The 23,440-nt window shown below is 24.7% G+C and overlaps 3 protein-coding genes across 7 annotated transcripts in view; 2 read left to right on the forward strand and 1 right to left on the reverse strand.

Annotated features, from left to right (window-relative positions):
- LOC122855575 (teneurin-a) overlaps window positions 1-16,427 on the forward strand; it is a 222,660-nt gene extending 206,233 nt beyond the window's left edge. For 3 of the 5 annotated variants that reach the window (XM_044157052.1, XM_044157053.1, XM_044157056.1), the window contains 5 exons: window positions 3,318-3,344; window positions 7,289-7,408; window positions 7,699-7,883; window positions 7,994-8,145; window positions 8,240-16,427. In XM_044157052.1, the coding sequence (XP_044012987.1) occupies window positions 3,318-3,344; window positions 7,289-7,408; window positions 7,699-7,883; window positions 7,994-8,145; window positions 8,240-13,681 (5,926 nt within the window). In that variant the 3' untranslated portion in view covers window positions 13,682-16,427. The remainder of the gene's footprint in view (window positions 1-3,317; window positions 3,345-7,288; window positions 7,409-7,698; window positions 7,884-7,993; window positions 8,146-8,239) is intronic. The other 2 variants (XM_044157054.1, XM_044157055.1) reach the window with 2 other exon arrangements.
- LOC122855576 (CD151 antigen-like) lies at window positions 14,350-17,780 on the reverse strand. The gene is made up of 6 exons (XM_044157057.1): window positions 17,552-17,780; window positions 17,307-17,489; window positions 17,009-17,179; window positions 16,851-16,940; window positions 16,664-16,783; window positions 14,350-16,596 (listed from the first exon to the last, which is right to left on the reverse strand). Exons 1-6 carry the CDS (start codon window positions 17,744-17,746, stop codon window positions 16,531-16,533), a joined length of 825 nt encoding a protein of 274 aa, XP_044012992.1. The 5' UTR covers window positions 17,747-17,780; the 3' UTR covers window positions 14,350-16,530.
- A 586-nt stretch (window positions 17,781-18,366) lies between these two features.
- On the forward strand, window positions 18,367-23,064 carry LOC122855579 (zinc homeostasis factor 1). The gene is made up of 7 exons (XM_044157059.1): window positions 18,367-21,064; window positions 21,135-21,269; window positions 21,346-21,641; window positions 21,710-21,951; window positions 22,029-22,207; window positions 22,285-22,371; window positions 22,454-23,064. Exons 1-7 carry the CDS (start codon window positions 20,876-20,878, stop codon window positions 22,775-22,777), a joined length of 1,452 nt encoding a protein of 483 aa, XP_044012994.1. The 5' UTR covers window positions 18,367-20,875; the 3' UTR covers window positions 22,778-23,064.
- The last annotated feature ends 376 nt before the right edge of the window (window positions 23,065-23,440 follow it).

The raw sequence follows: 23,440 nt of genomic DNA on the forward strand, positions 1-23,440 counted from the left end.
TAGAATAAATAAATAAAATTATAATAATTCTCGTCGTGGGTAGAGTGTAAAAGCAACAATTCATAACACCCTAATAAATATTGTTGTGAGTGAAAGAAAACATAAATGACAAAAAATCTAAATTTAACAAAAAAAGATCGTCTCGGTGCTGCTTCATGGTCGATCAAACCACACATGACAGTTAGTGACACTTCAAACTGTCCAACCATTTACCTATCCAGACTGACAATCATTCCAATTCCCAGTGTTTTTTAACCCGACCAACCCAATACTACCACGACAACTGAATCAAATAAAAAATAATAATAAAAAATACTACAACCACACTGGAAAAAAAAAATGAAAAAAAAAAAAAAAAAACGAAAATAACGAAAACCTGTGAAAAAACTGATCCATGATAACATTCCCTTTGTAACCCTCCCTTGAATTACAAGTTGTATTGATGCTCCCCCCATGGTAACATTGGCCAAGCAAAAAAAAAATCATTTAAAAATCGCTTTTTTATTTAAAAATTCATATTAAAGAAAATTAATTTAAAAAAAAAAATTTTGTTATCAAATTTATTGAATTTATACATGTAATTTAAATATTTAATTTAAAATTTCAAAGAATGAATAATTAAATGTCATTTAATTTATTTCATATATATTTTAATTTATAAGGGGTGATTTGTAAAACAACGAAATTTGCATTATGTTTTTTTATTTTTTTTTATTTGATATAATAATGTTTGGAGGGAGGAATTCATTTATCTGTGAAGGGTTGACAAAAAAAAAAGGAAAAAAAAAAAAGAATGGTAAAATAAACATTGCGATTTGAAAAAGATGGTTATTTTTTCTTGAGCATTAATCATGGGGTGGCTAAATTGCATCTTGTGTTCAGGGGATTCGTGTGATTTGTCTAGTGTTTGACCCTATGTGTGTAACCTTACCATTAACCAAGACCATCACTCATCCAACAGCCACAATGTGGCTCAGTTATCGTCTATATAGTTTCTTGTTTTTTATAAAAAATATCAAAAAATATTTGAAAAAAAAAAAAAAAAAAAAAGTAAATTCAATTTAAAAATTCATAGTTTATCAGCCTTTTAAATTAATTTGTGCATTAATATTATTAAAAAGCAGTTTAACTATTTTTTTTTTTTTAAATCGTGATATTAGCTGCTTTGAAAAAAAAAAAAAAATCAATAAAAAATTTAGTTTTCTAATAAGTTATAATAATTAATAATAAAAATAAGTAAAAAAAAAATGCCTATATGCATCCTGTCATTTGTCAAATATTAATACACATGACAGGTGTTTAGAAAAGATCAAAATTATTATTCACGATTAATAAATTGCATGTCAGATTATCAAATTGATATAAATATTATTTATTTGTATTTAATTATTTAAAAAAAAAAAATGTTTTTATATGTAATTTGGTAAAATGACATTCAGTTTGACTGAGTAATTAATGCATGATAGACACAAGTTTGAAATTATTTTAAAAACATAATATTTATTTTATTGAGTCAATTTAAATATATTTTTTTTTTCTATTTATATTTGTATTGGAATTATTTATGCAAGTATGACAACAGGAAGACGATACAAGAAAAATATAAAAGTAATATATCGTGTATATTGTTGTAAATTCATATTCAACATTTTATTGTAAACAATTTCCTGAAAATTTGTATGTAGTGTTATTTGTACTCTTTCTATTATTTTTTATTTTTTCTAAATTGAAAGACAGGTCGTATTAAATTTGTCAACAAGCTGTGTTGGTTGTCGTCGTCATCGCACGTCTAGTCGAATCGATTCAACACAGGGTCAATTCCGGTCATCTATTTTTATTATTATTATTATTATATTGACTATTTTTATATTATTTATTTTTTTTGACTATGTATTTATTTATGTATAAAAAATTTATCATGTACAATTTGTTTGTACAAGTCAAAAGTAAATACATATATCAAAAAAAATAAAAATAAATAATCAATCCAGTGCGTTGTCACTGGTTGAATAAAAATTTTTGATCGTGGATAAATTTTTAGATGACTAAATTTCACTATCATTTTGTTATTTTTAAATGAAAATAAAATTTTTTTATTTCACTCTTCAATCAAATCGATGAATAAATAAAAATTTAGTTAGTATTTTAAAATCCCTTGGGTTTTAAATTCTCGAGTTGAAATAAAAATAATAATAGCAAAAAAAAAAAAAGCCACTTGCTGATTCATAAAAATTTTCAGTTGTCAAAAAAACAATTGTTCAAAAAATAAGGCTCACGTTTCATGGATTTCATTTGGATTTTTCAATTATCAAAGAAAAAAAATAAAAACAAATAAAAAAATTTTAAAAATACTGTTGACATATTTAAAATGATATACTGTTAGTTAAAATTTATCAAACAATCAATCAGTAGTATATGAAGGATACTTAAAAAAAAATAAAAACATAAATATAGGCGTTGCCGTAAAATCGATAGAAAGCAAGTAGTACAGCCAAATTGCAGTCAGACTCGTCTTCTTTTTTTCACGAACAATGGATAAAACAGAACATTGTACTTTTTATTATCACTCAAAAGTTGTTATAAATCATTGCATAATAATCTAAAAATATAAATAATTCATAATTGCATTAGTTAATTAAAAAAAACAATACAAATTAATTTTAGAAAATAGATAAAAATATTTTATTTTTGTTTTAACAAACGTACGTGATTATTATTAACTTGATTTTTAATTTAATAACCTGATGATGCCTAAATATATTATTATATTTATGTATACTCAAATATATGTTGCGTAGTTTCCAACTTGTGTCTGTCATAATGTTATCACTATATGTTGAATGAATGAATAACATATTGTATGAATTTTATGTGTTTGATTGATAGTGAATGAATGATTTAAAAAAAAAAATAATTAAATATATAAAATCAAGGTGAATTGTTATTTACCAAGTGTTGTGTGTGAATGAATAAATGAACAGTTTGATTCTTTGTTTAAAAAATGAGTGCGCTTGATTAGTCTGTCTACGTCTATTGTTTTTGTTTAATGACATATAGAACATTGCAAAATTTGAAAACAATTAAATTCTCGTATATATCATTGGTTGCTTAATAAATTTATTTCGTTATTATAAAATATAAATATTTGAAAATAGTTGCTCGAGTTAGTTGGATTAGATTTTCATTTTTTTTTTTGGATATTGTTTTCTTTTTTCCATGCAATGTTGCGTATGAGCATCATTTTAAAAATCCGCGCAAGCGGATGTCTGTGACCGTGGTAACGCCCTTTCTTCTCGTTGGTTTTTTCCCACACGTAGTGCGTTCTGGAGTTCCTTTACACCGTGGTAAGTTGCAGCTCAACTCTCGCTAAAAAATAAAAAAAAATAAATAAATATATGCAGACGTATGAGAAATGCAAAATCATGAATCATTCATGTTAAATAAAAAAATAAAAAAAAAAAAAAAAAAAACAAATATACTGCATTATCGCTCGTACAAATTCATTCTTACATGTTTTCGTAATGTCTAAATTCGTTTTATTTATCTGCTTCTTATTTTCCTTTTTACTATTATTTCTCACTTTTTATTTTTCTGTTTTTTTTTTTTTTCAAGATAAAGTCTCATTATTTTGTAATGATTCTATTTATTTAATCACATATAAATAAATATTTTTTTCTTCTAAATTAATGCTAAATTTAAAAAATTAAAAATTGCTTTGTTTATTAATTTTTTTTTTTTTTGCATAAATTTATTTATTAATCGCGACCCTCTGTGAGAGTTAAGCTCCACACCCGTTAATTTTTATGTAGATAATTTTGTTTAAATGAAAAAAATAATTAAATAAAAATTTTTTAAATTTAAAATTACGTGGCTGGAGCAATCAATCTCATTGAAAATCGAATTGTACGAGCTAATTTCTCTATGTCTAATTGTGATATGTTGTCAAATTGTTTTTTTTTTTTTTTTTTTTAATTTTTTATTTATATTTTTTAAATCATTTTAAGTTGTGTCTTGTCTTCTTGTCCTTTAGTACGTTTTAGTCCCAGTAATGTGAATAATCCTAATCATAATTGTCATTAATAACCTGGTCTTGTGTTGTTTTGTGTTGCGAAGCTTGTAATAATTCATCATTATTATTAAATCCTCACAATAACAAATAATCCTTGTCTATTAAAATTATTATAATTCAATTTATTTCTTATATAATATATACATCTAATACATTCATTAGATATATATATAAATATATCAAATAATTATAATTTTATTTATTTTTTTATTTTTTTCTTTATGTTTATAATTGTTTACATAATTAAAATTATTCACACACCGCTGAAATGACTGTTTTGTGGGCTTAAACACGTGAATAACTTGAACCTATGTATACTCAGTATTATAATTTTTTTAAACTATTTTTCTTTCTGTTTGTTTCATTATTTAATAATATAAATAATACTTTTATATGTATTAATTAAACACAATTTATTATGTGCTATTGCAAATCACTTTCACTAATAATTAATTTTATAATTGCATTACGTCTCGGAGTCAATTTTCAATAGTTATATTTGCTAGAAAAAAAAAAAAAAAGTAAAAACCAACAACGATAATAAATGAAACAAAAAAAAAAAAACAAAACAAAAAAAAAATACTTGTTTAAAACAAAAGTATTTAAAGATTATATAAAAATAATTTACAAAAAAACATTAAAACCAATATCACTATCTTCCTTGTCCTTTGTCTAAGTCTGTTTTAATCGTCTATGATAAACCAATGAACCTTATCCAATGAGACCTCAACAGTTCAACCTGAAAAAAAAAAAAGAAAAAAGAAAAAAAAAAAACCTTGTGTCTGTCTTTCCAATATCTTATTTCCATCAAATTTTCCATAAATACCGAACAGATTTTTCAAATAATATTTATTTAAATTTTTTCCAATAATATTATTAAATCACTGGTCCAACATTGCCTTAAATTTGAGCTGATAAAGCTTACATTTGATTAATGAAAGATGAAATAAAAAATAATGAATATAAAAAAATTAAAAAAAGTATAAATTAATTAACTCATATTCACACCCGAGACGAAATTATTCATTGTACCTCGGAGGCGAGAATGAGAGTGCGATCGCGCCAAACAAATTACATTTGTTTTTTTTTTTTATTTATTTATTTTTTAACTTTTATATTTATTTTTATTTTATATATATATCAATTATTTTTTTTTATTGCACCTGTACAGTTACGAAACCGCACGACGTCAATTAACTATTTTTCTCTTAAAATAAATTGTTAATTTTTTTTATTTCTTTCTCGAGTTTACAATGATAATTACATTTAGGTTTATTTCATAAAAAATATATATTACGCTCATCAAATTATTAATTCATTATTATTATTTACAATGATAATTTGTGTATATTTTTTTTTCAATAACAAATTAATATTACTTTTTTATAATTTTTTTATTTCGTTAATCATACTGTCGTTATTATTATTACTATTATTTTTCAATTTGAAATAAAAATAAAATAAAAATACTTATAAAAGATAAAATGTAGATGACAGTGCCTGCCAATCGTGCAACCCGTATTTGGAGGATCAGCACCCCCAATTTCGGTTGATCCTCAAGTCTTTTAATTGACAGTACAATTTTGAAAGATTAAAATCGTCGATGATGATGATGATGATAAATGATAATAATAATATAAAATATATATATTTAAATAATAGTTAAATAATAAAATTAATTATTTTATTGAATTTAATAATTACACATATTGACCATTGAGTGGTGCGATTCTCCAAGGTTCACATTAATATTTTCCCAAAATGTTTATTTTTTTTTTTTTTATTTATTTATTTTCATCTAGTTCATTAGGAACTTTTTTAAATAATATATAAACCATTTATGTTACATATATCATAGATTAATTCTTATTTAAATTTCAATGCATTATGTTTGTATAGCTTGTTATGTATGCAACGAATTAAATATTCCACGAGCTCGGAATATTCGTTGAACTAGACTATACTATTTTTTTTTTTTTAATTTTAATTTATTATTATTATTATTATTTTAATATTATTAATTATTTATTTTATACACATTATTTGCCCATTGCACATTATATATCCACGTCATTCATTTTAAAAATATTTATTGGATTATAATTTAGCCTTTAAATTATTCATAATTTTATTTTTTAATTATATAAATTTCTTTTTTTTTTTTAAATAATATTTGGCATAGACAAAATAAAAATGGCTTAAATTATTTTAAAGCTTATTTAAATTTTTATCATTTACAATAATCCAATAATCCTTATCAATTTTATTTATTATTTATTTAATTAATTTTAATATATTTACATATATATATATTTATATGCATGTAATTTTTTTACTTTATATAATATTTAATAATAATGATAATAATAATAATAATATTTATATTTATATAGCCTCAACCATTTCCAAAACCAACCAACTACTATCACAAAAAAAAATCAACTACCTCGCTTGTCCTCCTGGATGAAAAATTTTATAATTCATACGATTGAAAATTCTCACCGGGTGGTGCTACGAATTTCCCTGGCGTGCTCGGCTTGATATGGAAATATATATTTATTTTATTTTTCTGCAACGGGATCACAAAATAATAATAATCATAATAATATTAATAATAATAAAATGTTATTATTGTATGCAGACATCATATAGAGGAGACACGTGTGGGCAATATACTTTATGTATAAACACGCAGAGGCTTATTTATTTTTTTACGTATATTTATATTTATATATGAGTTGGTAGACGACCCCAATTGTAAAATATATTTATTCTGCTTTTTAATCAGAAATTTATTTTTTTTTTTTTCTATTTATTTTATTTAAAGCTGGATTTTAAAATACAGCTAGTCTAGTTACAAACGCATGGGGACTCAATTTGTCCAGTGATTTTTCGTGCTCTTTCTACTGTGAGAATTTTCAATTTAAAAAAACCAAATTGCTGATTGAGAATGTCCATTCATCTGTTGACTGCTTTTGACAGATTCTAAAATACAATAAATTAAATAAATACTATTACCTACTATGTAGTTTTTTTTTTTTTCCTATTTTAAACCAGAAATAAAAATAAAGATGATGAATTGGCATTTTTATATTTTGCATTGAATTGCCTAGTGAGCCTGATAAATAATAATTAATTGTATAAATTTAATTATAATAAATAAAATTAATTTAGTTGACAATTATTTTAGTACGATCTTATATCTGAATTTTGTAATAGTCGAGTTGCTGTGATGAGGGGCCAAGTTGTTACGGAACAAGGACTTGGAATTGTAGGAATACGAGTTTCAGTCGACAGAAATTCAAGATTTGGATTTACTTTAACGAGGGCTGGAGGATGGTAAGTACAAAAAATAACAAAATTAAAAAAATTTAAATATTAATAATAATAATGTAATTATAGTTTTTTTTTTTTATTTGACATTATTCATCAAGAGTTGTTGCTAAATGCAATTAAATGCAATATAATCAATTATTATGCTGTACAAATATATATACATGTGTATAGACTTGTCAAGAGACAAAGAGAGAGAGAGTGGGTGGGTGGGTGGTTAAGAGGGAGGGAATTTACCACTTGAAATCAAATCCAGTTTGATCGTACTAACGTTTGAATTGCATTTCTCAATCAAGGTTCGACGTTCTTGTAAATGGTGGAGGAGCTGTGACACTTCAGTTTCAACGCAACCCATTTAAACCTTTGACAAGAACAGTATTTGTACCATGGAATCAAATTGTTGTATTGCCACCAGTTGTAATGACTTTGCCAGACGATACTGAATCCTACAAATCAACTCAACCACCAAATCCATCTGTTGGTGAGTTACAATCAATAAATAATTAATTTTTTTTATTTTTTAAATATTTTTAAATCAATTTTTATTTATTTATTTATTTTTTTTTTAAATCAAACAAAATAAATATTCAGGCTTTCCAGGAATTTCAATGGGACTTTTTGGTGATGATGGACCTTGTATGGAGCATGATCATGAAACTTTGAGGCCTATCATTGTTGGCACTTGGATGCCTGAAAAAGTTGGAGGATTGCCAGGAAAAAGTCTCGTATTTGCTGAAACTCAGGTACTTAACTTGAATAAAAATAAATGATAAAAGTCAAATACATTCAAGTAATTTATCATTATATATTTTTTCATTTATTTTTTTTTTTTTTTAGATTGTACAAGAGAGTATTTCAATACCTGGATCAAATGTTCATTTGATGTATCAAAGCAGTCAAGCAGCTGGTTACTTATCAACAGTAAGAATGCAATTGACTGGTCCATTTATACCAGCATCACTAACACATGTACATGTACATGTTGAAATTGAAGGTTCTGTTCATACAAAAACATACGAGGCAGATCCAAAATTAATTCATACATTCGCATGGAATAAACGTAATGTTTATAAACAAAAAGTATATGGTGTTGCACAAGCAAGAATATCAATTGGTTATCAACACTCAACATGTACATCAGTTATTTGGGAAACACAAACAGCAATGCTACAAGGTTTTGATGTTGATATATCAGATGTTGGTGGTTGGGGTTTAGATATACATCATCATTATAATTTTCATGAGGGTATATTACAAAAGGGTGATGGTTCAACACTACATTTTAAACAATATCCAAGAACTGTTAAAGTTATAATGGGTACAGGCCTGCAGCGATCATTAGTTTGTCAAGATTGTGATGGTTTAGCTAAAGATGCTAGATTACTTACACCAGTTGCATTAGCAAGTGGTCCTGATGGTAGTATATATGTTGGTGATTTTAATCTTGTTCGTCGAATAACACCAGATGGTAATGTATTTACTGTATTAATACTAAGTGCAACACAAGTTGCATATCAATATTATTTATGTGTATCACCAGCTGACGGACATTTGTATATAAGTGATCCAGAAAAACATAGAATATTAAAAGCATTGTCATTAGAACAAGTATCAGATCCAAGTATAAATATTGAACCAGTTGTTGGAAGTGGTGAACGTTGTATACCAGGTGATGAAGGACATTGTGGTGATGAGGGACCAGCCATTTCTGCTAAATTAGCACATCCAAAAGGTATTGCTATTGCAGCTGATAAAACAATGTATATTGCTGATGGTACAAATATTAGAGCTGTTGATTCACGAGGTATTATTCATACACTTGTTGGTCATCATGGACATCATAATCATTGGTCACCAGCACCATGTGTTGGTGCAATACCAGCTCATCAAGCACAGCTACAATGGCCAACTGGTTTAACACTAAGTCCACTTGATGGATCATTACATTTTATTGATGATCGTTTAGTATTAAAATTAACAAGTGATTTAAAAGTTAGAGTTGTTGCTGGTACACCATTACATTGTACAAGTAATGCAAATAATCAACTTGAACTTGTTAAAAGTAATTCAACATCATCATCATCATCAACTACAACAACAACATCAACATCTAAAACATCATCATCATCTACGTCATCTACGTCATCATCATCACGAAAAAATAATAAAAAACAAATTGCTGTACTTGGTTCTGTGTTGGCTGTTAGTTTTAGTCCAACTGGTGAACTTTATATTGCTGATAGTGATTCACATCGTATTAATTCAATAAGAGTTGTTGATTCATCTGGTAAAATGACATATTTTGCTGGTAGACAACAGGATAAATATCATGGTCTTTGTGAATGTAATAATACAAATAATAATTTAAATAATATTAAAAAACATAATGATAATATATGTTGTAATGATGAAACATTTAATGCAAATAGTGACACATTATTATCATCAAATGCAAAATTTAAAGCAATATCAGCTTTGGCTGTATCACCAGATGGTGTTATTCATGTTGCTGATCAAGGAAATTTACGTATACTTGCATTAGAACCATATTTACCAAATCATGATGAAAGTGGTGAATTCCATATACCATATCCACCATCAAATGAAATATATGTATTTAATAGATATGGACAACATGTTGCAACAAAAGATTTAACATCAAGTAAAACAAGATATTCATTTTTATATACTAAAAATACAAGTTTTGGTAAATTATCAACAGTTACTGATTCAGCTGGTAATAAAATTACATTTTTACGTGATTATAGTGGTGTTGTTAGTTCAATTGAAAATACACAAGATCATAAATCAGATTTAAAAATATCTGGTGTTGGATTTTTAGTTAAATTATCTGAAAAAGGACGTTCTGAAATAGCACTTGATTATGATAGTTCAAGTGGTTTATTAACAAGTCGTTCTGGTGGTGGTGAAACATTTATATATAATTATGATAATCTTGGTCGTTTGTCTGACGTTATACTACCAACTGGTGAAATTATTAAAATGCAATCTGGTTTATCACATGAAACAGAAGTATTTACAGTTAAAGTTGAAGCACCACTTCAAGCACTTGCTAAAATTGATAAAAATCGTATTATTAATTATAAAATGGATAATGATATATCAACAATATTAGAAATAATTGATGGTCCAAAAATAATGAAAGCATCAAGTTTTACAAATAGCACCTTGGAAATTCAACTACCAAGTGGTGGTAAAATAATAAGTGCAGCAATAACAAAACATCCATTGCTTGAATTATCATTACCAGTTGAAGCTGAAATGTTACCAATGTGGAGTTATCAAGTATTGACAATGGGCGAACTAACAAATACCATGAAAACAACATATGATTTAATTGGTGATGTTAGTCATTTACAACAAATATTAAGTCGTGAAATATGGGTTAATGATACAAGAGTCATTGGTATTGAATTTGAACAAGCATTTAGTCGTGAAACATTTTATGATCAATTTAAAAATCCATTATTAACTGTTACATTTGATCCAGCTGGTTTACCATTATCATGGCAACCACGTGATGATAGCCATTCATTAAATATAACATATGATAGATTTAATCGTATAGAAAGTTGGAAATGGGGTAATTCAGATGAATCATATATATATGATAGAAGAGGACAACTTGCTAAAATAACAAATAGCCAAGATGGTACACGTACATTTGATTATAATGATATTAATATGTTATCTAAAATAACACTGGCAAGTAATCGTCATTATTTATTAGAATATGATGATAATGGTGGTCTTAAAAATATTGTATTACCAGCTGGTACTAAACATTCATTTTCTTGTCAAGCATCATTAGGCTTTTTACGTGTAACATATGTACCACCTGGTAGTACACGTGCATATTTACAACATTATAATCATGATGGTAATATATTACAAACTGTATTTCCTGGTGATGGAGCTAGAATTGTATACAGATATTATCCATGGGGACAATTATCAGAAATTGTACATGGTGATGGAAAAAGTGAAATACGTTATACTGAAAGTGGTTTACCACTTGAAGTAATACATACTGAAAAAGACATTGAATACAGATGGGATTATCAATATTCTGGTGGTTTATTAGTTGAAGAAAGAATTGATTTTGAAGCTAAAACTGGTTTAAGTAATGCTAAATTTACATTTGATTATGATTCAAATTATCGTTTAATTGCTGTACAAGGAAGAATTGGTGGACAAACATTACCAACACATACACTATCATATAGTCAAAAAAGTGGTTTATTAGAACAAATTGGACAATTTAAAGTAACACAACCAGAAACAAATAAAACAACTGTATTTGATGGTACTGCTGTATTTTCAAGAACAACAAATAAATATTTTTGGGAAACACAAGTAACTGTTACAATACATCGTCTTGAAGTATTTAGAATGGAATTTACACATGATTCAAAAGGTAGAATAAATCAAACACGTACTGATACAAGAAATGTTGGTGTTAATACATATACCAATGTTAAAAATTATACATGGGATAATGATGGACAATTAACTGGTGTTGAAGCACAAGAACCATGGGGTTTTAAATATGATGCAAATGGTAATATGTTATCATTGACATATCGTGGTAATACAATACCAATGGAATATAATTTAATGGATAGAATTGTTAAATTTGGTGATGGTCTTTATAAATATGATAATCGTGGTCAAGTTGTACAAAATGCTAGAGAAGAAAGATTTAATTATAATGCAAAAGGTTTATTAATACGTGCAACTAAAAAAGGTAGATTTGATGTTAGATATTATTATGATCATCTTGATAGATTAGCAACAAGAAAAGATAATTATGGTAATGTTACACAATTTTTTTATAATAATCAAAAAAGAATACATGAAGTTAGTCAAATATATAGTCCACGTGATGGTAAATTAATGTCACTTGTTTATGATGATAGAGGACATCTTATTTATGCACAAATATATCGTCATAAATATTACATAGCAACTGATCAATGTGGTACACCAATTATGATATTTAATCAATATGGTGAGGGTATAAGAGAATTAATGAGATCACCATATGGACATATTGTTTATGATTCAAATCCATATTTATATTTACCAGTTGATTTTTGTGGTGGTTTATTGGATCAAGTAACATCACTTGTACATATGCCAAATGGTAAAGTATATGATCCACTTATTGGACAATGGATGTCACCATTATGGGAAAATGTATTGGATCGTATTGCATCACCAACACATTTACATTTATATAGATTTAATGGTAATGATCCAATTGATGTTGGACATGCTGATAATAGAAATAATCAACCAACTGATCATATATCATGGCTTGGACATCTTGGTTATGATATTAAAAGTTTAGCACCACAATTATTTACAAGTGAATTATCAAATAGTTTAACACCACCATCATTAACATCTGGTGGACAAATATTTTCTGGTAAAAAGAAAACTAAAAATCTTGGTGTACAATCTGGTTTTATGGCACATATTGCTGAACGTCATTCTGGTGATGCTGCTAGTTTATCAGCACCACCAAGATCAGCACTTAAAAAAGATTTAAGTGAACTTATACCAAGTCGTTTAGGTGCAATATCAGATCCACCATTTGGTGAAGGTATATTAGTATCAAGAACACCTGATGGACAAGCTGTTGTATCAAGTGTACCAGCAGCAAATTCAATATATCGTGATGTATTTACAACAGTATTTAATCGTTCATATTTTCTTCCATTTACATTTGTCGTTCATAATGCACAACAAGATGCATTTTATTTTGTTAAAGAAGAAATATGGAAATCAAGTACTGATCGTGAACAATTAAAACGTCTTGGTGGTCAAGTTAATACAACATTTCATGAAAATGATAATGGTAGTGGTAGTAGTGTTGATGTTAAAATTCATGGTACAAATTATGTTGTTAATTTACGTTATGGTACAACTGCTGATAAAGAAAAACAAAGATTATTACATCATGCTAAAACAACAGCAATTAGAAAAGCTTGGCATCGTGAACGTGAAGCATTAAAAGCAAATACACCAACAACTATTGAATGGATGGTTACTGAACAAGATGAAATAACTAAAAATGGTTTTGCATCAAATTATGATGGTGAATATGTACATGATGCACAACTATATCCAGAACTTGCTGAGGATCCGTATAATATACGCTTTGTTAAAAAATCAGCAGATCCATCAAGTAAAAAAAGACGTAGGAGGCGAGGTACACCATGTAAATTATGGTATTTTGGTGAAATTTGCTAGAAAATACATTAACCAACACAATTTAATTAACATTAACCAACACTATCAAACAAAAAATTTTATACCAAAGTCTATTTGTGTATTTCTATGATGCCAAACAGTAAATGAAAAATGAAAATTAAAAAAAAAATAAATAAATAAAATAAAGATGTTATATTGTAAAAGCTATGATAAGATTATATAACATTTAAGGATTTCTCTCATTTACGAGGACGTGAATGTGTGAGTTTTTTTGTGGAGGAAATGTGTTTCTATATTATATTGAGAGAAACTTTCGACTGACTTATGTATTATCTACGAATGTGCTTGTTGTCCTGCACATAATTAACAACTAAAAAAAAAAAATAAAAAACAAACAAAAAAAATAAATATATATATATAAATATTATTAAGTATTATTAATAATAAATATAAAGAAAAAAAAAAGAGTTGTATATTTAAGTGGTTGTGCAAGGTAAATATAAAATATTATGGACAAAAAAAAATTGAGTGAAATTTGTTCGATGCTGGTGACTCGTAATGAGACAAGTTGATGATAAATAAATGAGCCTAGTCAATAAATAAGCTTTACATCAACGAACAAAAAATCATCTAAATTAATATGAAAAAATTATAAATATTAATTCAATAATTTAATGTACAAAGTGATTAGTGTTGTACAGTGTGCAGTTTATATTGCCAAACAATTTAAATAGTGGACATACGCACACAATATTTATTATTTAAATAATAAACATTGAGTGAATTATTAAGTGTCTATAAAGTGATTAATTTGCGATACGAATTAAATTATTTTTTATTATTTTTTATTAAGTAAAACAAAAAAAAGGGTATAAGAAGAAAAATAATGGAAAAAATAGAAAAAAAAAAAAAAAAGTAATTGTTCGAAATAGTGGTGCTTGGTCTTTAAATAAAATTATCAATGAGTGTAAAAAAGACTGACACAACAATGCTTTTTAATTGAGAGGCTTAACAATGTATTTTTAAACGTAAAAATAATTTATAAAAACAAAAAAACAGATTGATAAAATATTGCTGTATGTAAATGAATGTAACATCTGATATTTGTAATTGCTGGCTATGATTATTAATATTATTATTATTAAAATTGCTAATTATTATTATTTAAAAAAAAACACAGTACGTTTGTCCACAAAAATAAATAAGTGTATTATCAATGAATGCGAATGTTGATGTCTTTATTAAGACTTCAATTCATTTTTGTATTTAATGTTGTTTTTATTTTTAATCAAAAATTTTTGTTTTTATACTGTGAAAATAATAAATAATAAATAATTATTTCAATGATAGTTGCACAACGTAATTTATCATGTTTCGATAAAAATGAAAAAGATATAAATAATTAATTATGAAATAAGTGTATTAAAATTATTATAAAAATAGACAAAGCTTGATCATTTATTAATTGATTTAACGACAACGCGAGCGGGTATCTCGACGTTAACAATTTTATAAAATATTTTTGTTGATTTAAAATTAACAAAATTGAAAAATACACAAATTAATAATCAAATAAAATTTTAAATAATTAACATTGGATAAAGTCAACGTTGAGATACTTGTCGCATTAAATTTATCACATTTATAATGTTGAAAATAAATCGACTATTTTTTAAAAAAATACGTGTCAAATTAAATGAAAAAAAATAAATAAATAAATTCAAAATTTGCCTATAATATTAGAGAGAAAATAAAAAAAAAAAAATTAAATAAAAAAATAAGTAGAAAAGAAGAAATTTAACAAAACAAAAAATTCATTTAAAAAAAAAAAACAAAGTTGTTACTATCAATTGCTTCTCAACTTAAATTAAATTTTGATCTAAATTTTTAATAAAAAAAAAAAAAGAAAATAAAAAAAGTGTTTCTTAGTGATATTCTCGTTGAATGATCTGATAAAAATGAAATTTTAAAAAATAAATTATTTGAAAATAAAAGCACAATATTGAGCTACGACCACTATTATATATCTAGGTAGACAATGCTATTTTGCCGATGGTCTGATTGTTTACTGTCACCTAATTGCTGTAAACCTAAATTAAATATCTACTACCATACACAATATATATTTTATTTATATATTATTATCTAATCAACTGTATATTTACTGTAAATAGTCACGATGTTTGCTATGATATAAAAATAATAATTATATATATATGTAATTGGATGAAAAAGAAAAAAAAATATTGCCTGAAAAAAGAAAAAAAAAACCCCATTTTTATTCCTTAATTATAATTAATATATTTTTAATTATCAATTTTAATTTCAACTCAAACGTTGATGCATATTCCAAATAAATTAAATATAAATATTAATTGTTTTTTTTTAATAATTATTAAAAATTAATTATTACGCACCTCAATGAAATTATCAATTGTATTGTATATGTATAAAAAAAAAAAATATCAATTGTATATTTCTTGAAAAGAAATTGCCACAATAATTCAATTTTTTACTTGAAAATGAAACAAAAAAAAAATATATATATCAAGATAATTATAATATTAGTAAAAATTGCTGTCGCCAATTTATGTACAATTTTTTTTGAAGAATGATCCTGAATGATCAAGTGAAATATAAATTATCAAAATAAAAAAAATTATTCAGTTCGTCAAAATCACTGCCATTATTAATGGCAAATGGAGACTGGACGATAAATTATGTCCAATAATAATTTACAATATTTATTAAGTGCGATATATTAAATGTTTTCAAAAAAAAAAAAAAAAATGATATTATATATATATGATAATAAAAAGGGAAAACCGTTTCTAAGTCTTCCTTGTTAGATATTTATTATTTATTATTGTTATTTATTTATAATTAATTTAACCAACATATCGGCTGACTTTGAATCTTTTTTTGACTCCAAGACCGAAGAATATACTTGCACCCTGAAATTTAAAAATTCATATTTATAAAATTGATTAACCAATTGGCGAAAAAAAATAATTTTCTTACTGATAAAATGGAAATTAATATTGTTACAATTGCCAGCATATCAATGTTAGAACGCAACATGAGGTAAGTACTTTTAAGACAACCAGATTCAAAAGCAATTAAGTCACTCATTTCCAGACACTAAAATTGAAAAATTGAATAATTAATTTATATTTTTAATTACGTTGATGATGTTGAATATATATACATGCTCAATTGATTTTGAGCAACAGCTTTGAGGTATTTCCATTCGATAATATGTCCAATCATTTGACGATTTGATACCACAGCATTTCAACTGTAAAATTAATTAATTAATATTGTTTTTTGGCTTAAATTGATATAATGATAATTATTTAATTATACATATTGTTGAGTATTGTCCCAGGCTTCAGTGACCCAATCCAATGATCGATATTTAATTATTGTATTTTTCATATCTTGATGTATTTTTTCAATAACACGATCAAACATAGAAGCACTCATAATTGATGAAAAAAAAATTATACCAAGAAATATTGAGTGAAAAAATATATACTAAAAATGTCAAACAAAAATTAATTAAATTAGTTTTTTAGCTTTTTGTTTAGCAAAGAAAACGTGGAGTAAAATTGAGAGAAATTAATTTTTTTTTTTCTTTATACATTTCTTTGTATTAACTTACAGTTGACATTAATTTTTTTTTTTGTTTAATTAATGAATAAATTCCAAGTGAAGATATACTTGCACCAAATACGCCAATAATTAAAAGAATTGTTACAAATAATTTTTGACCAGTCAATCGTAATGTGAGGGTGGTGTCTGCCAACATCCAAATTGATATGACAACAGTTGAAATACCAAGCAGCTATATTTTTTATTATTAATATTAATAAATTTTTAAATAATATTTAAATAATATTTACTTACACAAGTCATAGTATTGATTGTAATAAACGTAAATTTAACACATTTTTTTGGCAAATTTTTAATTGATAAATTATTAAAAAGAATACCAAAAAAACCAATTTTTTTATCAACAACTGATTCTTCACTCTCCGAGTAATCTCCATCAATTCCTTCGGTATCTGTCTCTTCATCATTTATACTATCTCCTCGTCTCATAATATCTGTAAACTATTTTTATCATAGTCCAAAATATTAACCTTAATATTAATAATAAATAATAATAAAAAATGTTTAATTTATTTTTCAAATAACTATATGAAGTTGGCTCTACATTTCAAACAAAAATCTTTGGTTTTTTTTTTTTTATTTTATTATAAAAAGCTTATCCCATATTTTATTTTTTTCATGGTTTTTTTTGTATTAACGATAAAATGAATATATTTTTCCTGTATCTCAACCTATGGTGAGTTTTTTTTTTTGGTATTTATCAATTCATAAATATGTTAGTTTTATTTTTTTAATTTTTTTATAACGTAATAGACATAAAAGAGACTTGATTTTTTAACTTGCATAAATTATTAAGATTAATTTTATGGTATATAATTCTGAACAATAAATAACACATAAAATTTTTTTACTGCTTGATGATAATAAAAATGATGTATCGTTTTAGAGAGCCCATTATTGATAAAGACTTGATGTTGGCTTGATAGCACGTTTGTGTGTTATCTTGAGAAAAAAAAAAAAAAAAAAAAAAAACTTGTATAGTGACCAACAGCGACTTTGAGTGGGTAGCCTGCATCTTTTTATTATAGTATTCAGTTGCTTCTCGAACGCCTTGGCATCAACTCAAATGGTATTTTAATATAAAAATCATCACGTGGTTGATAGATTTTTAAATTTTGTAAATTTACAATTATTAAATAAAGAAAAAAAATAAACTACAAAAATAATAACCAGTAAGTTTCAATAATTTCTAATTAAATAATAAAAGAATTTGTTTCGATAAATAATTGTCAACTCATGTAATGAATGAATTTTTTTAAGACACCTGAGATTATCAAATCTAATCAATTTTTTTTTTTTTTTTTTAACAAATAATTTTCAAGTACTTGCAAAAGACATCGTATATATTTCATAGGAATATTCCACATCTATTTATTTATAAATATTTTTTTAAGATAAAAAAAAAATGATCCATAAATTTTATTTATTTCTTTATTTAAGAGCTCGAGTCATAAGCAATATATATTATCTATTTTCAAATTGATAATTTCAGTAGCCGCGCAAGATACACCGAGATTTAATTTAGTTTCAAAATAAAAGAGGAAAAATTTGTTTAAATGAAAAATTAAATAAATAAATAATAAGTAAATTTATGGAGCATTCATAGTGTGCTATTTTTTTTTTTTAAATAAAAAAACGGGATGTTAATTGAGAGCAGGATATTGTTAAATTGTCATTATATTGTCGACAATTTATTTAGTCAGTTTTGTTGATTAAACGATTACGTTTATTGTGTTTATAATGGTACATAAATGCCACGTGTATGAGCGATATGATTAAATTCACTAATAAACTCGAATATGTAATGGATTATTAAAGAAGGTAGTTAAACAACATTTTACAAAGGCCTCACCTACTTGTTATTTTTTTTTTTTCTAATTATATTTTCTTTAACTTTTCGATTCTGAGAAGCATCTATTTACAAATTTAATCAGTTGAATTTAAATAAAATATAAAAAATAATATAAAAATAAATACTTCAAGTTGATAATAATTTATTTAATAAATTTTATAAATATTTAAAAAAAGAAGCATGGCAGATTTTAATCGGTATAATAATTTAAACAGCCAAAAAAAAATTTTTTTTTAAACTTCTCAGATCTGTCATTTTATTTCATTTTTTTTTTTTTAAATTCTTTTTTATATAAAATGTTTTTTTATTTATAAAGAAATACCTAGATTTTTATTATTACAATTTTTATAAATTAATTTAAAAAATATTTTCTTATCTAAATAAAAAAAAAAATATAATATAAATATAAATTTTTCAAGGTGATAAAATATTATCTAATATTTATTTAAATATTAAAAAACAACATGGCTGATTTTAATAGGTATATAATAGTTTAGTGGTCAAAAAAAATATTGTCTATTTTTTTTTTTTCAAACTTCTGAAATATTCTGTCAATTTTATTTTGTTTTTTCATTTTTGAATATTTAAAAAACCGGTTTCAAATCTATGCAGACACTTTCAGACCCTTTATTTAAATGAGTTATAATTTTGATTTATCATTAAATCGGAATTCACAAATGCAACTAAAAAAAAAAAGCAACTATTATCTTTTTTTTTTACATGATTATTGTTGAAGAATAAATCAAGTCTATATGTAATCAACCAGGTCATTAGCCGTCTTATAAGTTATATTGAATTTTTTTTAATTGAATTGACCTTCAGTCCGAGCTCAGATACTCGAAAAATAACATACAATAGAATAACAATCATGATGCCAGTTAAATTTTATCAAGCTGACAACTGATAAACCGAATAAATAATTATACGTCAAATCAAACATCTGTAACTTCATTCTTCCCTTCAATTGAATTAAAATTACAATCATTTAATTAATATTTAATTAATTAAATAAATAAACAAGTACATAAAAAAAAACAAAAACAACTTGTTGAAGAAGACAACGACTACATCATCATTTCTATACGAAATTATAATGTTCAAGTAAAAGTTTCTCCTTTCACTTTGATATCACATATTTGTTGACATATATATATTTTTTTTTTACTCATTTTATCTTATTTTTAATAAAACACAGTGTCGACTATTACAAGTGGTATCTAAAAATATATTTGACTCTATCACGTGTTCACACATTTGATGTTTGTGAGAATATCATAAATGTGTATGTTCTCCACTGTGCTCCAACTCAATATGCCGGATCGCCGGTTGAATCTAAAAATATTATTCATTATTTTATTACATTTATCATGATTATTATTATTAAAATCAATTTCAATAATTTTATAATACATTAAACTTTTTTTTTCAATTTAGAAAACAAAACGAGAAGTTAAAGTTAAAGTTAAAAAAGAAAAAAAACAGTTGATATAAATTTGTAATTAAATAAAAAATAATATTATCAAAAACAAGAAATATATATGTAAAAAAAAAAAATTATAAACCACTGAAATTTCATCTGTATTCATGAGCTAACCAAGAAGATAGAAATACAAACATAAAAAAAGAAAAAAACGAAAAGAAGAAGCAGATATAAAATAAAAAAATTTTTATAAAGCTTATAAAATTAAACGAGTCAAAAAATCAAAATGACTGTCAAAGAATGGGTGAGACAATTACAACCAGTACAACTTTATATTGTACTATTTTTTACTGTTGCATTTTTGGCTATCGAAATAACTGTAAGTGGTACAACTCATTCAAATACACTTTTACTAAATGCATATCACATGATATGTAATGTCATTGCACTTGGTGGTTGTATTTTATCAATTAAGGTAAGAAAAAAAAAATGATTTATTTAATCTAATTTATTACATACATTATATCTAATTAATTAATTTACAGTATGGAAATCAGGAACAATTACAAAGTCGTAAAGAGTTTATGGATGAATTAGAAGATTTTTCAGTTGAAGATTCAGTTGAAGTTACAAATAAAAGTGACAAAGTTTCATCAGTATCATCAACATCAAATTCAAAAGTAATTAATTAATTTACTATTAGTATTTGTTATTAAGTTTTATAAATTAATTTTAATAATGATTTTTTAATATCAGACAAATTCATCGAGGAGAATGAAAAATACATTTGGATGGGCAAGAATTAATATATTGACAATGGTGGTGTCATGTATTTTTTTGGCATCATTTTGCTTTACAACATTTGTTGAAGCAGTTCAAACACTTTTTCACATAAGTCATCTTGATGCAATGCATCAACCACTTCTTGTTATGGCACTTGGAATTTGTGGAATTGTTTTAAATGTATTTTGTTATATTATCATTGGTGGTTTTACATTTACTCAAGGATTTTTTATACATGTTAATAAAGATGGAAAAGTTGTTCTTGACAAGTAAGTTAATATATTACTATTATTAATTTAAAATTTTAATATTAATTATGAATTTATGATTTTTTTAGAAATTCAACAAGCTCAAGAAAAGATGATGGTATTGTACAATTAACTGATTCAACAAAAACAAGTCCAATGACTGTACCAAGACAAAAATTTAAAGAAATGTGTCGTGATGTTATTGGCTGTATTTTTGTTGTTATAGCATCAATTATTGTTTATCTAACAGAACCTCATATTGCTAAATTTGTTGATCCAATTATTGCTATTATTTCTTCAATAATACTATTTGCCATGAGCTGTCCATACTGTAAGTTTTTACTATTTTATAATTGATAATTTAAAAAAACATAAGCATCATTTGTTTTGTTGTTTTTTTTTTTACAGTGACACAGTCTTGTATGATTTTACTACAAATAATTCCACATCATATTAAAATAGATTTAATTAAAGAAGAATTAATAAATTCATTTTCTGGAATTGTTAATGTTCATGAATTTCACATTTGGCAATTGGCTGGTAACAGAATCATCACCACTGTTCACATAATATTTTTAGATGAAATGGTAATTTTAATTTAACTAAGTTAGTTATTTTAAATATTTAATAATTATATAATAATTTTAATTTATTATTATTCTAGGCATATAGAAATACAATCCAGCATATACCTAATTTTTTTAATGAAATTGGTTTAACAAATGTAACAGTACAACCTGAATTTTATCACGTAAGTAGCTTTATATTTTGATTTAAATAATTATTTAGCTATTATCTAGAATTTTTTGTTATTGATTTATTATTATTAACAGAATAATAGTGGAGATGATAGCTGCTTGATGCAATGTCCAAAAGAAGAGTGTTTAAAATTACAGTGTTGTCCAATTGAAGAAGAAGCATTAAAAGCAATAGCTTGTGTAGCAAATGAAGTTGATGAAGCATCTTCAAATGCCAATTATGAAAGTAAGACTGTAGCTCAAACACCAAACTCTTCCAAAGATATTCAATCTGTAAATAATGATGTTGATAAAAAAACAGCTGGCTGTAAAAATAATTGTCAAAATAACAGCAGCAATAATTCTGAAGATGAATTAACTGTTGGAGATGAGACACCATGTAGTACAATGGCATTTTAAATGAATAATTTTAATTTAGCTTTTATTTTTCACATTCATATATTTAATATGAAAAATATTTTCTATTGTTTAAGAGTGAAATTAATTTACTACAGTCATTTAAAATAGATCAAAAAAAAATATATTTAATAATCAATCAACGTCGAAAATATTGTGTTATCAATAACAAGACTGGACGTTAGTATTAAATAACGAAAAAAAAAATTAATTAATTAATTATGAAAGTGTAATAATAATTGTTTGTTAGCATGATACTATTGGCAACGCTCAAATTTATAATTTTTTTATGACAATGTTATTAATAATTGCTAATTGTTCAACAATCGATAGAAAAGATTTCGTTTTATGTAAAAAAAAAATACTCGTCGTCATTTCAATCAAAATTTAAATCACTCACAGTCATTTATTGATCAAAAATAATTTTGTAAAATAATTTTAAAATAATATTATAATCAGATGCTTAACTACCTCAAAGTTTTTAAATAAATAAATCAATGAAATATAATTTTATCTCAGCGAAAATGTTTTTTTTTAAATATGTATTTTAATATTTTTTTATCTTAATTTTTCAGTGAAATATTTTTGATATACTCGTATAGTTAAAAATATAATCTCATTCACAATACCAACATGTAAACAATAATGTATTCTTACTTCCTTTCG

Source organism: Aphidius gifuensis, linkage group LG4, assembly GCF_014905175.1.
Source record: "Aphidius gifuensis isolate YNYX2018 linkage group LG4, ASM1490517v1, whole genome shotgun sequence".
In the NCBI taxonomy this organism is placed as follows: Eukaryota; Metazoa; Arthropoda; class Insecta; order Hymenoptera; family Braconidae; genus Aphidius; species Aphidius gifuensis.